We start from the raw sequence: 17,354 nt of genomic DNA on the forward strand, positions 1-17,354 counted from the left end.
CACCCACAAATGAAAGGAAAGCTGTTATGACCATTACATGAAGTCTAATGCAGCCAAGTTTGAGACTTTAACCAATCTGCTGCAAAGCAACACTATCAGAATACACCAATTAATGGCCACAAAGTGATTGGCCCAACCAGGAATTATATTCCTTCAGAGAACACAATTTCTGGAAGCTTAAACCTTCACTGAACGATCTAATCCTTGAAAACCAAGTTACCAGTGAAAGTACCAAGTTAGCCATGCCAGATTTAAAAGGTCATTGTTGGACAGAAAACAGTTTATGAGATTGAGTTTGAGATGCAGAGTCATTCTGCTCCAGTGGATCGGAGGATCAAACCTTACTCTGCGTACCCAGATCCTTGTACCATCAATCTGGCTAAAACAGAGTTCCATAAAGCACGTTTACCTTCAACATATTCAACTGTGCCGAATACAGTTGGACCTTTTGTTCGTGGCAGATCAGTTTGGTCCTTTTCATAAAAGTGGTTTTCTTGGCATTCAAGCAAGAACGAAGCTGTTGCAACTGAAAAGAAACATTTAAAAAAATCACTATAAGCCAACTTAAAAGCTTTCAAGCTATTTTCCATTTTTGCAAATTATTTCGAGGTTCATCTACGTGAGCCTCATTTTGTAGAGATTACTAATTTAACAAATCCAAAGCAACAGGCTCACCTTAAAATGCAACAAAAATGTGGTGGATACAATGAACCTAATTTAGGCCAGTTACTGACCATCAATGATGGGGGACTGAGAGCAGCCATGGAACTGAACTTCAACATGAGTTACCTTCTTCAGAGGGAAGAAAAATCAGCAAGGAACAACAATTACAAATTTTAAATAGGAAAGAATAAATAACTGAACATAGGGCAGCTTAGGCAATTTTAACACTTCGATTCATTTCTTACCTCCTCTTGCGTCATTTGCACCACTTCTTTCCACAGAGGAAGGTTCACCTCTGACAGGCGTTTATCAAGGTCTAACAACTGGTCCTTCAGCCTATAAAGATAAAGGAAAACCAGAACATTACAGGGTCAGAGGATTCAGCATTAGCATTATCCATCTTCCTCATTTCCCCCCACCCCCTCAAACAAGTCTTTATTTCTAAGTTTGATCATTTTTAAATGTGAACGTTTGTTTTCTGAAAATGAACATTAGCTCTTCTTGCTGAATGATAACCTTAGGCACAACTGCAACTTAAAAATCAATTCTGAAAATGCTTTCACACGAAGTGCTGGCTTCTCCATAATATATCAGTGTGAGGAACTTGTTAGGGCCAGTGAGGTTAAGCTTTGATGAGGTGAATTAGCCTTTTCTTGCCTCAGAGGTTTCTTAGTTTTTCTCCCAATCAGGGGAATGGGATTTGAAGAGTCAGCACGTTGGTGAGGTGGGCCAAATGACCTCCTCTGTGCTTTAACAGTCTATGTCTTATATTGTTGTTACCTCAACAGAGTTAAGAATACTCACTAAATAAAAACTGAACAAAAACATTTTTTAAAAGAATCCTGAGGAGCTGTGTAGCACAATGGACTAACAAACAGTCCTTTTACTACTGGGTCATGGATTTGAAGCCAGCCCAGACTAGTGGGATGAAGGTCTACTCTTCCTGCAGGCTGTAAGGGCCCAATGTGATATAAGTTTACATAGCTTCAATCCAGTTCCTTTTAGGTATGGGCCCACATAGCACAAAGTAGACATGTAGTCACAAAGTAGTCACATGTGAGATCTAAATAGCAATCACAATCAGAGGCCAAAAGCACAGGAGGTATAGGAAATGGAAAATATCAGTGCAGTAGGGTGTCCTACAGGACTAAGTTTGAGCAGTCTCAATCCAGTTCCAAATAGACACAGCAATAAATGCCCCTCAACTCAGTACCAACTGGCAACCTTTCAGGCAGATCACAGGATGGCTGCTGTCAAATGGGAATTCCATATTAGGGTACTGGGGAAGTGCTATTCTGGAGTCAGCATTAAGGCAAAGCATTGTGGCAGAGGGATCTTAACTCCATATTCTAATCAGCATGACAGCCAAAATAGGAGCGCTTGATGCGGATACTCGGTGCCCAAAAATGGCACAGACATCCTCACTCACAGATGTACAGGACAATTCATCAAAAAGAATTTTTAAAGTGTTAAAAAAAGGTCCTATTAGCAAAACTCCCCTTTAAATCTATGCATACTGGATGGTCTGAAATGAATGTTCTTTGTACAATAGATAGTGACAAGATTATTCAACTCTTATTAATCCCTTAAATCTAATGATAGGAAGCAAATGTAATAAAATATTCTTTATCTTGAAGGGTAATCCTTTAAAACAAAATGTTATTAGTTAGTAGGACACAAAACACTGAAACTAGTCTAATACAGTCCCATTATACCACCACTTATAGCGAGTGCGTTCGTGCGAACACGACTTGCCCATTATATGCAATGGCCAGTATAACATGGTAGCACTATTACAGTATTCTACTATATAACAAAAATGTTCCTTCCACGTAGTGACCTTTTGCCCAGTTTCCAGCTCCACTCTGACCTGCAGCTTTATCTAAACTGCAGTCAGTGCTTAGTACAAACTGTAACCCCACACCACTTAGAGGAGATTACAAAGGCTTAAATACACAAAAGGTGTAAATAACAGATGTTATTTATTTACTTAGGTTTGTTATTGCATCTTAATGAGGTGCGAACTTGATGAGTAAGCACAGCTGTTTCTGGCCGAAATAAACAGAGCACTCAAGACGCTATAACTGGCAACTTTGAAATTGGCGTTAATGCAAATGTATAATGGCTATCGCTGTTTGACCGATATAATGAATTTCAATGGAGATAATTGTGATGTGATGCATTTTGGTAGAAGGAATAAGGAGGCCACAGACTCCTTGGAAAATAAGTCTAAATAGGATAGAGGAGCAAAGGGATTTAGGAGTACAGATACACAAATTATTAAAAGTAGCAACGCAGGTTAACTCGGCCATAAAAAAATGCAAACAAAGCACTGGGGTTAATTTTAGAGGAATAGAATTGAAAAGCAGAGAAGTTATGTTAAACTTATATAGAACCTTGTAATATGGAGATCACACTGTGCACAGTTTTGGTCTCCATATTACAAAAAGGAGAAGGTGCAAAAAAGATTTTCTAGGATACCAGAACGGAGAGGTTATAACTATCAGGAAAGACTGAACAGATGGAGGCTCTTTTCTCTAGAAAAGAGAAGGCTGAGGGGTGACCTAATAGAGGTCTTTAAATTTACAAAGGGGTGTGATAGGGTAGACATAGAGAAGATGTTTTCACTTGTGGGAAAGTCCAAAACTAGGGGTCATAAATACAAGATACTCACTAATAAATCCAATTAGGAATTCAGAAGAAACTTCTTTACTCAGAGAGTGGTTAGTATGTGGAACTTGCTATCACAAGGTGTAGCTGAGGCAAATAGCATAGATGCATTTAAGGGGAAGCTAGATAAGAACAAGGGAGAAAGGAATATAAGGATATGCTAATAGAGTTTTAAGAAATAGGTGGGAGGAGTCTCAAGTGGAGCATAAACAAATTGAGCCTGCTACAATGCTGTAAATTCTTTGTAATGAGTGACTGCCCGTTTTAAACATGGACATTTTAAGTGGTGGGGACTGTACCAGAAAATTCTTACAATTGCATAAGTCATAATTACTGGTCTGTTAGATTAACCCAATTCTGACCTCTAACTTCAATACTATTTCAGTTCTGGTAGAGCAGTCAGAGTTATCAGCAACATTAGCTTTTAATGCTAAATAGGACAGAATGATCAGGATCAATCCACTTTTGTTACCAGACTAACATAGCTATATGAATAATGCGCTTCAAGTAGGATAAAGAAATATTCAACTATATACAGTCAGCAATGCCACTTCTTGAAATGTGTGAATTTCAATTTTTTAATAATTAGATGTTTTGGTGATATCTGGAAGGTTTGTTAAATTAAATTCATATTCTCCCAGAGTATACTGACTTTATTTTTCTGGGTTACACTTCTGTACAAAGTAGAAAAAATTATAATCATAGCCTGCAGTTTTAAAACCATCGTTTGATCTGAACATTACAAGGGCCTTACTCAGCTATGGCTGCAGTGAGAGCATTGCTGTCCTCTTCATAGACTTTCCGTTTCGGTCGGTGAACAAATGTCACTGCCAGCCAATTTTCGAGTGCTGAGGACTTGTCCAATTCAAGCTGACCAAGAATAAACAAAATACATCAATAACCAGTCAAAGAAGTGTCCTGAATCACAATTTCAATTGTTTCACAGAACTTATGGGATTGTAAATAGGGGCACTGAGCACTAAAACAAGACATTTATGCTAAACCGTTACAAATCACTGGCTGTGACTCAGGTTAAGTAAGGTGTGCACTTCTGGGCACCACACTTTAGGAAGGATGTGAAGGCCTTCAAGAAGGTACAGAGGTGGTTTACCAGAATGATACCAGGGATGAGGGACTTCAGTTATGTGCAGAGATTGGAGAAGCTGGGATTGTTCTCCTTACAGCAGAGAAGGTTAAGGGGAGACCTGATATAAGTATTCAAAATAATGAAGGGGTTTTGATCGAACAAATAGGGAGAAACTGTTTCCTCTGGCAAGTGGGTCGGTAACCAGAGGTTATAGATTAAAATAATTGGCAAAAGAACGAGAGGGGAAGAGGGGAAACGAGGAGAAATGTTTTCAGAGAGTTGTTAAGATCTGGAACGCACTACCTGAAAGGGTGGTGGAAGCAGATTTCATAGGAACTTTCAAAAGGCAATTGGACATGTACTTGAAGAGGACTAATTTGCAGGGCTATGGGGTAAAAGCTGGGGTGTGGGACTAAATTGGACAGCTTTTACAAAGAGCAGCACAGATATGATGGGCCAAATGGCCTCCTTCTGTGCTATGATTCTATGCTTTTATTGTGCAAGTACTAGTAAACAGTTGAAAAGTACTACTGAGGTAATGGTCCATTCTGATGATTTAATGTAAGGACACTTCCCCCTCCTAAAAAGCACATCAACTCAAAGAAGCAGTGCAGCATTGATCAAAGGATCCTTATTTTGTCATTTTCTCCATGTCTCAGACATTCTTTTTCTGGTAAGTCTGATATAATGGTCTGCATTTCACCTAGAAGGTGAAGGTGTAACTTCACAAGCCTTTGTAACTGCTGAGTTTACTGGAAGTAGTATTCCCCTAACGCAGTACTGTCACCAGTGTAATGGTGGGTATAGGAACTAATTGTATCACGTCTATTGTGTCAGCTGCGGCTCAGTGGGTAGCGCTCGATTCAGAAGGTTGTGGGTTCAACTCCAGAGACATGAGCATATAATCTAGGCTGATAGTCTCACTGGCTGCTGGGAAACCACATGACTGGTACGGTTTATGTTTGAATTATGCGGCTTGGTTCCTCTTCCAATAACAACAAAACCTTAAAATCTTGCAACCTTTGTATCAATTTAGGCTGCGGACCTCAACTGCAGCTGTATTTCAAACTCGTGTATTGTGATTGATTTAAAAGGGACAGCCACCAAGCCAAAATGAACTAAAAATACATTTAAAGATTTCAAACATACAAAAAAAATGCATCTCATTGGTCGACATTTTAATTGTGAAACACAGCTTTAGGAGGACTTTCATTATGTTAGTGTATGGAACGAGGAAAGTGTTCAAAAGTCTGATTCTTACATTAACTTGTAGCTCACTCTGGCGAGATTTCTGTGCACGGGTTTGAATTTTCAAGAGTTTGAAAAATTCTCGGACTGTGATTTGACCATTCATCAATTTCTACAAAAAAAGTTGTTCTTAAGTCAGCTTGTACAGAACTGTACTTACTACAAGAGATTCCACATAATTCCAGATCCAGCCATTATATGAAATTCTACCACCCCATAGCACATATTCATTACATTCCTTTCAAATGTAAGTTTTTCACATTTGCAACCAAATTACATGTGGCTGCATTATAGAACAACCCAAGTGTTAGAGTCTGTTAAAGTACAGCAAGTTATAAAGTATGAAACAATTCACATGTCAGAAATGTGCAAGACGTTATACAACAGCAACATTAGATTATCTACCTTTAGATCTTCCTGATTCTATAAGAGTACTTTAACACCTATATATTAATGCTAAGTTGTGTGTAGGTGTTAAAATGCTTTTTGAAAGCTTGATGGACAACGAAGCGATATATCTCTCTCACAGTGTCTGGTGCCACAAATTAGCCAGGTAGGCTTACGATCTTCCTCCAGCCATCGCCACACACAAGATCTTGTTCTAGTATTGTAGCTCAGGTGCTTTTTTTGAAGAAAGCACCGAAGAGACCAAGTTGATAAAATAAGGCAAGCAACACATACTCAAGGTCAGACCAAGAACTGAGGGGTAGGTCATTATTCTTTAAATGCACTGCATGCAAATATTGAAAGACCACACCAAAAGAAAGGTAAACTTACATCCCTCATTCTTTCACCTGCCCCATGTAAATGAACATGCCAAAGTGGTACAGAGAAAGAAAAAGTGGAAAACTCTACCATTAATTTGGAGGTTGGCTTAAAGCTGGTCATCTTGAGGTTTTGGTGACTAACAAGTTCTCATGATAGCTGCCATGGAGTCAAGTCCTTTAGTTTAACAGCCTTTTGTTGTTCTGTAACCTGTCCTGACACTTTTGATAGTGACTTTGGTCAATGCAGTAACTTGAAAAAGACTTAAAATTTAAAACCCTACCAGTACAAACACACCTGTGTGAGACAGTAGATCGGTTGAATCTGTGACAGGACAGATGTGACACCCTAAACGTTGAAAACTCCTATCACAGCAACATTTACAGGCTTAACAGATATGACATGCTTTTCCCCACAGCAGCAAGCTTCACATGAAAGTTTTTGATGAAATGCAATATAATATATATAAATAGCATATTATTGTTAAATAAGTATATAGTTTGAAGCTTTCTGCATAAGCAAAGTTTTAAAGCATATCTGAATATAGGAGTCGGCACATTTGGACCGACAGCCCATATATCCAATCGTCTCCTCAAATCATTAAATTTTAAGTCATGGATCAAACAGGAGAATAAAATGACCATACCTCATGCAACTCGGACTCTTCTAAAATCACTAGGGATGTATTCAGGTTACATTTCTGAGCTGAAAAAAATATAAATGTTGCACAGTGAAGCTCCAGAATGGTCAGCTATTTGAATTTTCCAGCAGAATCTCAATGTTCCTTTCATCACAGCTATCCAACATCATTAGTTTACAAGACCCTCTAAAGCCCTCAGTTGGCTGCCATTATCTCAACTGATGCTTCCATTTATCTTTCCCCTTCCCCCCACTTCATCTGCCCATTACTGAACTAACCGTGTGCAATGATGACATGAGCAGTATTTTTAGTACTATTTAGTGATACAATCAATCCAACCAATCTGATCCAGAAGAAAATACTCTGAGAACCCTGCTAGTCTGAAGTCAAATCTACATAATCACAGATGTGCTGTGTCACGGTTATAGACGAAAATTACTTTACGTGCAATAAAATATTAAAATGTGGCATTTTAAAAGAATTGTTCCAACAAAACAAGTGATAGGCTATTAAAATAGGATTGGAAAATAGCCCTCATTTTCATGCACATCGTAGATTCTCATATGCCACATGTACATCATTAAGTACCATAAACACTCAATTCCACTAGAACTACAGTAATATAGCTAGTTAAAATAAATGAAGTTGGATATTAAAGTAGTGGAAGTCCTAGTTTAGGCTGCCTGCGTTAGACCAGTAGGGTCCAAGATTCGATCCCCATCCTGTGCGGAGTTCACTGATCTCAGCCACTGCAATGTTTGTGGTGCTACAACTGGCTTCAACACCTTGGGATTAGAGAATGACCCCTGCTGGAAGTGCAATCATGAGGGAATTGGACAAGAACAGTTTTTGGTTTCAGCTGTAATATCCTACATATCTTACCATTTGAATGAGGTACTAGAGAATATAGGGACAACCAAATTGGAGTAAGAGTTAGTGCCTTCAGAAGAGATGGGGAAGAGAAAACTTAAAAAAAATAGAACTGCTATTTCATTGCTCCTGCTCTGTCCTCAACTGCTAAAATGAAATAACTTGGTCAAATATCCTTCCCTACCATTTAATTTTTTTTTAAAAATCAGCTCGCATTCTGTCCCATTTTAAACTGCATTGACTAGCTGAAGAATATGGATGGTTGTTCTGGCGAATACTCGTTAGTTGTTTAATGAATATTCTAGTTAATTTAGCCACGGTAAAACCACAAGAAAAATAGCCCTGCGATAGAATGCAACACCATGCTTGTGACAGATTAATAGGCAATTAAGCTAGGGGGTACAATGTTTTTCCTCTGATGGTCTAGAGCACTCTGGTATTCCTGAGCTCAAATGTGTGATGGTGAGGGGAAACTCATTGCCAGCCTATTTATGTGAGATTTGCTTAATTTATCTGCCTTGACCTTCATTTTGATCAAACTTCTGCCAGCAACTGCAAGGTAATGATCTTTTAGAAAGATCCATTCTTCCTACAACAAATGTAATTGTTCTTTCTCAACCTCTGGAAATGCTAAGAAATATGTGTACACCTTCAGATGAGCTAGAAGACGTATTTGGTTTTGAGAATCACTCAGCATGAGCACTGCACTTACTTCTTCCTGGCATAATAATGTACAACATCCACTATGATGGGTCACAAGCTGCATAAGAACAGGAGTAGGCTATTCAACCCCTCGAGCCTGTTCCACCATTCTATTAGATCATGGCTGATCTGTATCTCAGCTCTATTTACCCACCTTTGCTCCATATCCCTTACCCAACAAAAATCTATCAATCTCATTTTTGAAATTTTCAATTGGCCCAGCACTCACAGCCTTTTGAGAAGAGAATTCCAGATTTCTACTACCTTTTGTGTGAAGTGCTTCCTGATTTCACTCCTGAATGGCCTGGGTCTAATTTGAAGATTATGCCGCCTGGTTCTGGATTCCCTCACCAGAGGTAACAGTTTCTCTGTATCTACCCTATTGAATCCTTTTATCATTTTAAACACCTCAATTAGATCACACCTCAATCTTCTATACACAAAGCAAAGTTTATGCTTCCGCTCATAATTTAATCTTTTAAATTATGTGGCATCCGAATAAGTCAAATTCTGTTTTTATACATGGGATTCAGAGACTTTTACTGGCGCTTTGGGGATTCCTTTCCAAGGTTAGATCTTTTTTTGCATGGAAATGTTAGACCAGTGGCCTTTTTCATGCACTCAGACAGTAAAAATATTGACTACTGGTGCCCAATTTGCAAACTGCTCTTTTGTAACCCAAGAAAATTTTGAATTGCTTATTCAGCAAATAGGAAGCTTGCCACTTCTTGGAACCATAGTTGATGACTCTTGGAAGACTTCACTAAAATACAAATCATAATTGCTTCAAAACATTCCCAAACTCTTCTTGCGTAGAGAACATTGGAACAAATTGGTATTGAGAGTGATACAGAAATAAGTAGGTGTAGCAATATCAAGAACAGTGCAAAAGGCCACTGCAAAGCATTTTTTTAAAAAAAAAGGCAGCTTCTGTATAGAGCACTGACTTCACATTAAACTCTTGGTACATAACAGACTTGACAGATGAGAGTAAAATTATATAATAACACAAAGTTTAATAACTTGATTTCCAGCCCTGACTGATCAGTCAAAGGTTCCCCCCCACCCCCTTTCCAGAAGGTACTAGCCCATACTGGGGTACTGTTCTGCAAGTGCCAAGCAGCTATTCATGTGTGATCACCAGGACTATTTAACCACAGGGATATGATCAACAGATACTGATGATCCCGGTCATCCGATATCTACAGTTGCATGCTTTTATTTTGTATGTTCTTGGGAAGTGGGCATTATTTGCGTGGCAGTATTTATTGCCTATTCCTGGTTGTCCTGAGGCCATTAAATGTCAACCACATAATGTGGGACTGGGGTCACAGGTAGGCCAGACCAGATAAGGATGAACCAGTTGGGTTTTTATGATAATCTGGCGGCTTTTATGATAATCTGGCAGCTTTTATGGTCATTTTCTGGTGCAAGTCAATAAAATGAATGCAATTTCCCAATTTGCCATGATGGGATTTAAACTCAACTTCTGGGTTGCTTGTCCAGTGCCATAATCTCTAGGCTACTGTATTTTTCTGTAAGGGTTACTAGATAGCAATTAGCAGTTGGAACCCTGGTTCTATTTCCTCTCCCAACCCAGAGGCAAATTGTAAACAGTCATCAGGAGAACTTCTATCAAGTTTTATTTTTTTTTTAAAAAGTGCTCCAACATTGCAAGATTGCTATTTTGGAACAGCTAATCTGCCCCATATATTTTCTACATTAGGTTTTATAAGAGTTGTTGGGAATTTTTTTTTGAAGTAAAATGCAATTTTAAAGACCTATTAGTGATGATCAAGGACACTGGTTTGCAGAATCGCAAATCCAATAACCAAACCATCAGTAAAAAAACCTAGCATCTCATGCAATAAAACTACCAGTGGGCCTAATTAAACATACTGAATTCTGAAATGTGACCCCCAAAACATTGGTAAAAATCCTGGAATCCAAAGTCATAAAATGGGACGGTAACTTATTCAGTCGCCATGAACAAAAGGGCATGTAGACGATAGGTCTGAATTTTTTCAGAATAATTATTTGTTTCACGAACATGACTAGAAATTCAGCTCATATTTTGCATATTTAACCAATTATAGAACACCTGTACCCATAGGAAAGAAATTTGGGCCAGACACACAGCACTGTGAATTCACAGGTACTACAAGGCTGAGGGGGGACATGATTGAGGTGTACAAAATTATGAGGGGCACAGATAGGATGGATACTAAGGAGCTTTTTCCCTTCGTTGAGGGTTCTATAACAAGGGGACATAGATTCAAGGTAAAAGGCGGGAGGTTTAGAGGGGATTTGAGAAAGAACTTTTTCACCCAGAGGGTGGTTGGAGTCTGGAACTCACTGCCTGAAAGGGTTGTGGAGGCAGGAACCCTCACAACATTCAAGAAGCATTTGGATGAGCACTTGAAATGCCATAGCATACAAGGCTACGGACCAAATGCTGGAATATGGGATTAGAGTAGACAGGGCTGATGGCCAGCGCGGACACGATGGGCCGAAGGGCCTCTATCCGTGCTGTATAACTCTATGACTATGACTCTAAATAAGGGGAGGACAAAGATGAGTCATGTAGGTGTATGAAAGTTGTCTAAAATGGCTTCTTTTTTCCCTTTCTTGAACTCAACGTTTTTTATGCAAATAGGACAGATTGATAGGCCACAACTTACTGACAGCATGAGCAGAGGTTCCATCGCCTTTGGTTGAATCTAAGGAGTTGTTGCTATCCAGGCTCTTTGTTGTCATACTGAGTAGGTTCTCTTCCATGATTCCATGTCCCAAGCCTTCCCACTGCATGGCAGCATTGCTGACCTATGTTAAAAATACTTTCAAAATTACAGCATGTGCTGTTTAAGCCTGAATTACAGCCCTGAACATGAGTCACAAATATTTAGAAATATTCATTTCACAAAGAACTAACGAAATTCCTCTTTTATTGTATTGAAAGCGTACAGTTGGATGAGCTCGACTAAGTGGGTAGATTGCTCGTGAACAACAGCAATCCTAATCTTTCTTTCAAAGGAATTTGTTCTTCATTTGGAACTTAAGGAAAGCATTTGGGAGCCTGAGTTCACAAAACAAAGTAAAAAGTTTTTGTGTACATGGGAAAATAAACAATTTAAGACAGATCAAAAGTTGCTATGTAAAAAACTTCATTCAAATTAGGAGGACTCCATTAAGTACAATAGCACATAATCTCTCATTCTACTTTATTGGGGGAGGGGGAAGGGGACAGGAGGGGAGGGTGAGCTATCATTCAAGCTGCAGTCAGCTAGCATCATGTTGGAACTTACACCTGTATCTCTTGTTTTCAGAGACGTCCAGGCATTCATGGTGTTCAGTGATCCATGACAATTCCAGGTAGTTGTATTGCCGATACAATCCAAATGCCAACTCAATAAACCTAGTCCTCACGGTCTATTGCTGTTTTAGATTAAAAATAATTCATATTCGGTACAAAGGGAAAAGAAAAAATATACAACAACCCCTTTTCCAAAAAGGCTAAGCCAAAATTTTGTCACCACAGGAGAGGGAGTTGCCTGGATTTCCGAATAACCCTGTTTACAAACAATTATTGTGGAGTCTATATTCCATCTCAGACTTGTATGGAGCAGACGAAGTGAACAAAATGATAACTACCTAGTTCAAGTTGATCTCAGCCAAAGCCAGAAAGTCCAGTTTTCAGTACAGTGACTCAGTCACAGGAGGATATAGGCTTAAGATCAATTTCCAGTCCGGAGTTTAAACATTTTGTCCTCTCGCCCAATTTATTGGCTGATAAAATTAATGTCTAGAACACATACTGTACTATTAATGCAATCATTTTTATGCTACATTACGAACACATTCACAACTACCTATGATGTTCGTGTGCACACTTTCTTTCACTTACCTTTTGTCTTGAAGAATCAGTGCCTTCGTGCCCCAAATTCCTTATTTTTCTTTCACTGCATGGATTTCCATTTTCCTCCTCTTCATTCCATGCCCGTTTTTGGTAAAGCCTTTGTTCCACTGATTTAATCATTTTCAAATCTCCAAGAGCTTGATCTTGATAACCTGTAACATTATCATCTTGCCCAGAAGCAGATGAAGCTGCTTCTTTTCCAGGCTGTTCAAGTATGGTGAGAGAATGCATTTCACTGCACTTCAAATGGTGAGACAGCTCTACTTGATCAAACACTTTGCTTTCTATTTGGTCACCATCAGTCGCTTGGCTCATGATCTGTATGTCTGGTTGTTTTTGAGGGTCAACATTAGGCTGAAATACATTTGATTCTTCCTCAAGTTCTTTTGATTTGTTCATGGTACTCAGAAGTGAACCAGTACTGAGATGTTCTATTGATGTTTTTATTACATCCTGAGGATTTGAATTTACAGCTTTGTATAGATTTTCTCTACTAGGCAGTTTAGGAGGAAAGATGCCTAGAGAGATTTTGGGTTTAAATGTGTCCTTAACAATTGAATTTTGTTTTGAGAACCATGTCTTTGCATTCCATGTTTGACAATCAGCAGGATCATTGTCACCAATCTGAGGCCTTTCTAATGCAGTGTCATAAGTTACATTGACCAGGGAATTCAATTTCTGAAGTGGTGACATATAAACCGGGGTCTTATCGTTAAGAAAGGATGACAAAACAGATCCATGGGCATTCAATCTAGAAGTCATTTTAGCTGAAACCAATGCTTCATTTGCAACTGGCCCAAGGCTTCCACTGTCAACGGCAACTGTCATGCTTTTAGACACGTCCCTATCATTTGCTTCTGAAAACAGCATGGTTTTATCATTGGGAAAGGATGTATTTGAACCCACTGTCCAATTTACAACTGGCTCAAGGCTTCCACTCTCGATAGCAACTGTGTGGCTTTTGGTTATGTTCATATCATTTGTTTCTGAAAACATCATGGTTTTATCACTGAGAAAGGATGGCAGATTAGATGCTGCAGTGCTCTGTCTGGAGGCCATTTTATTTGAACCAATTGTATGATTTGCAACTGGCCCAAGGCTTCCACTGTCAATCGCAACTGAATGACTTTTAGTGATATCCATATCATTTGCTTCTGAAAACACAGTGGTTTTATCGTTGGGAAAGGATGACAGAATAGACATAGCAGTGCTCTGACTGGAGGCCATTCTAGTTGAACCCAATGCTTCATTTGTAACTTGTCCAAGGCTTCCACTGTCAATAGCAACTGTATGGCTTTTGGTGATATCCATATCATTTGCTTCTGAAAATACCATGGATTTATCACTGGGAAAGGATGACAGAATAGACACAGCAGTGCTCTCTCTGGGGGCCATTTTTTTTGAACTCAATGCTTCATTTGTAACTTGTCCAAGGCTTCCACTGTCAATAGCAACTATATGGCTTTTGGTGATATCCATGTCATTTGCTTCTGAAAACACAGTGGTTTTATCATTGGGAAAGGATGTACTTGAACCCACTGTCCGATTTACAACTTGCCCAAAGCTTCCATTCTCAATAGCAATTGTATGGCTTCTGGTGATATCCATATCATTTGCTTCTGAAAATACCATGGATTTATCACTGGGAAAGGATTGCAGAATAGACACAACAGTGCTCTCTCTGGGGGCCATTTTTTTTGAACCCACTGTCCGATTTACAACTTGCTCAAGGCTTCCATTCTCAATAGCAATTGTATGGCTTTTGGTGATATCCATGTCATTTGCTTCTGAAAATAGCATGGTTTTATTGTTGGGAAAGGATGTACTTGAAACCACTGTCCGATTTACAACTTGCCCAAGGCTTCCATTCTCAATAGCAATTGTATGGCTTTTGGTGATATCCATGTCATTTGCTTCTGAAAATACCATGGATTTATCACTGGGAAAGGATTGCAGAATAGACACAGCAGTGCTCTTTCGGGGGGCCATTTTTTTTGAACTCAATGCTTCATTTGTAACTTGTCCAAGGCTTCCACTGTCAATAGCAACTGTATGGCTTTTAGTGATATCCATATCATTTGCTTCTGAAAACATCATGGTTTTATTGTTGGGAAAGGATGTACTTGAACCCACTGTCCGATTTAGAACTGGCCCAAGGCTTCCATTCTCAATAGCAATTGTATGGCTTTTGGTGATATCCATGTCATTTGCTTCTGAAAATACCATGGATTTATCACTGGGAAAGGATTGCAGAATAGACACAGCAGTGCTCTTTCGGGGGGCCATTTTTTTTGAACTCAATGCTTCATTTGTAACTTGTCCAAGGCTTCCACTGTCAATAGCAACTGTATGGTTTTTAGTGATATCCATATCATTTGCTTCTGAAAACAGCATGGTTTTATCGTTGGGAAAGGAAGTACTTGAACCCACTGTCCGATTTAGAACTGGCCCAAGGCTTCCATTCTCAATAGCAATTGTATGGCTTTTGGTGATATCCATGTCATTTGCTTCTGAAAATACCATGGATTTATCACTGGGAAAGGATTGCAGAATAGACACAGCAGTGCTCTTTCGAGGGGCCATTTTTTTTGAACTCAATGCTTCATTTGTAACTTGTCCAAGGCTTCCACTGTCAATAGCAACTGTATGGCTTTTAGTGATATCCATATCATTTGCTTCTGAAAACAGCATGGATTTATTGTTGGGAAAGGATGTACTTGAACCCACTGTCCGATTTAGAACTGGCCCAAGGCTTCCATTCTCAATAGCAATTGTATGGCTTTTGGTGATATCCATGTCATTTGCTTCTGAAAATACCATGGATTTATCACTGGGAAAGGATTGCAGAATAGACACAGCAGTGCTCTTTCGGGGGGCCATTTTTTTTGAACTCAATGCTTCATTTGTAACTTGTCCAAGGCTTCCACTGTCAATAGCAACTGTATGGCTTTTAGTGATATCCATATCATTTGCTTCTGAAAACAGCATGGTTTTATCGTTGGGAAAGGAAGTACTTGAACCCACTGTCCGATTTAGAACTGGCCCAAGGCTTCCATTCTCAATAGCAATTGTATGGCTTTTGGTGATATCCATGTCATTTGCTTCTGAAAATACCATGGATTTATCACTGGGAAAGGATTGCAGAATAGACACAGCAGTGCTCTTTCGAGGGGCCATTTTTTTTGAACTCAATGCTTCATTTGTAACTTGTCCAAGGCTTCCACTCTCAATGGCAACTGTGTGACTTTTTGTTATGTCCATATCATTTGTTTCTGAAAACACCATGGTCTTATCACTGGGAAAGGATGAGAGAATAGACACAACAGTGTTCTCTCTGGGGGCCATTTTATTTGAACCCATTGTATGATTCACAACTGGTCCAAGGCTTCCACTTTCAATAGCAACTGTATGACTTTTAGTGATATCCATATCATTTGCTTCTGAAAATACAGTGGTTTTATTGTTGGGAAAGGATGTACTAAAGCCCATTTCAACTAGCCCAAGGCTTCCACGGTCAATCGCAACAGTGTGGCTTTTGGTTATGTCCATATCATTTGCTTCTGAGAACACCATGGTCTTATCACTGGGAAACCATGACAGATTAGATCCTGCAGTACTCTGTCTGGAGGCCATTTTATTTGAACGCATTGTATGATGTGCAACTGGCCCAAGGCTTCCACACTCAATAGCAACTGTGTGGCTTTTGGAGCTATCCATATCATTTGTTTCTGAAAATACCATGGCTTTATCACTAGGAAAGCATGACAGAATAGACACAGATCTGGAGGTCAGTTTAGTTGCACCCAAAGCCTCATTGTGGTTAACTTTATTACAATACCCATCATCTGAGAGCATTTTGTGTTTATCAGGGGTAAAGGAGGGCAGCATTGAGTGATCATTTTTGTGAATTGTCACAGTTGATAGTTGATTTTGATTTGTTATGTGATCTATCTTCCTGACATCAATAGGTAGAGTATGACTTTTGGTCATGTCCATACATTCTTCTCCAGAAAACACAACAGTCTTATCTTGAAGAAAGGAACAATGAATGGACCCTTCAGAACCTAGTCTCTCTACCTTTTTAGGCTCTGTTAATGAATGACGAGTGATCACTGTGCCTTGGGAAAAACTGTTAATAGTAATAGCGTGACTTCTGGGGAACTCCACATCGTTGTCCTGGTCCAGGAACATCACAGTTCTGTTTGAATCCAGATTGTTGATAGAGTTTCTTTGTAGCTCCAAGTTATTTGTCATCTCAATGTCTTTACCTGCTCCACAACCTGAAGCAACACCAAAGCCTGTCTGTTTAAATACCTGGTCATCTGTCTCATTCTGCTTTATGCTATTTAAGAACAATTTAAAGTCAATTATCTTTTGCTGTTTAGGAACCTTGTTTTGTCCGATAGAGCTGAAGGATTGATCAGCACCCTCCTCCCCAGCATCAAGGCAGGTGTTCGTATATGCTGGCTGTGTAGAATCAAGTCCAGCCAGGAAAGACTTGAAGTCAATTTTTTTTTGAAGCCTAGATGATTTTGATTCAGAAGAATTGACCATCTCTTCAAGGCCTCCTCTTTGCACTTCAAGCCCAGAGATGGGGAAGACTTGATGTTCACTGACAGTCTCAATATGTTCACAGGACTGTTTAAAAATGGTAAGATACATACATTAAAACTTAGCAAAGATCAGGTAATTTGCTTTAATGCTTTCCTTTACTTTTCTTATATTTGAACTACTACAATGGAAATGGAAACATTATTTGCCTTAAAAAAAAATTCACTTTCTGGAAAATTGGT

At 39.1% G+C, this 17,354-nt stretch overlaps 1 protein-coding gene across 1 annotated transcript in view; it reads right to left on the reverse strand.

The window, feature by feature from the left end:
• The window catches only part of knl1 (kinetochore scaffold 1), a 97,084-nt gene that overhangs the window by 44,793 nt on the left and 34,937 nt on the right, over positions 1 to 17,354 (reverse strand). Inside the window, exons 8-14 of the mRNA XM_067991190.1 lie at positions 12,550 to 17,199; positions 11,327 to 11,468; positions 7,080 to 7,138; positions 5,682 to 5,780; positions 4,088 to 4,203; positions 909 to 999; positions 410 to 526 (exon numbers count right to left, since the gene is read on the reverse strand). Of these exons, the coding sequence (XP_067847291.1) occupies positions 410 to 526; positions 909 to 999; positions 4,088 to 4,203; positions 5,682 to 5,780; positions 7,080 to 7,138; positions 11,327 to 11,468; positions 12,550 to 17,199 (5,274 nt within the window). The remainder of the gene's footprint in view (positions 1 to 409; positions 527 to 908; positions 1,000 to 4,087; positions 4,204 to 5,681; positions 5,781 to 7,079; positions 7,139 to 11,326; positions 11,469 to 12,549; positions 17,200 to 17,354) is intronic.

The sequence above is a fragment of the Heptranchias perlo genome, chromosome 10, assembly GCF_035084215.1.
Source record: "Heptranchias perlo isolate sHepPer1 chromosome 10, sHepPer1.hap1, whole genome shotgun sequence".
Taxonomy (NCBI): Eukaryota; Metazoa; Chordata; class Chondrichthyes; order Hexanchiformes; family Hexanchidae; genus Heptranchias; species Heptranchias perlo.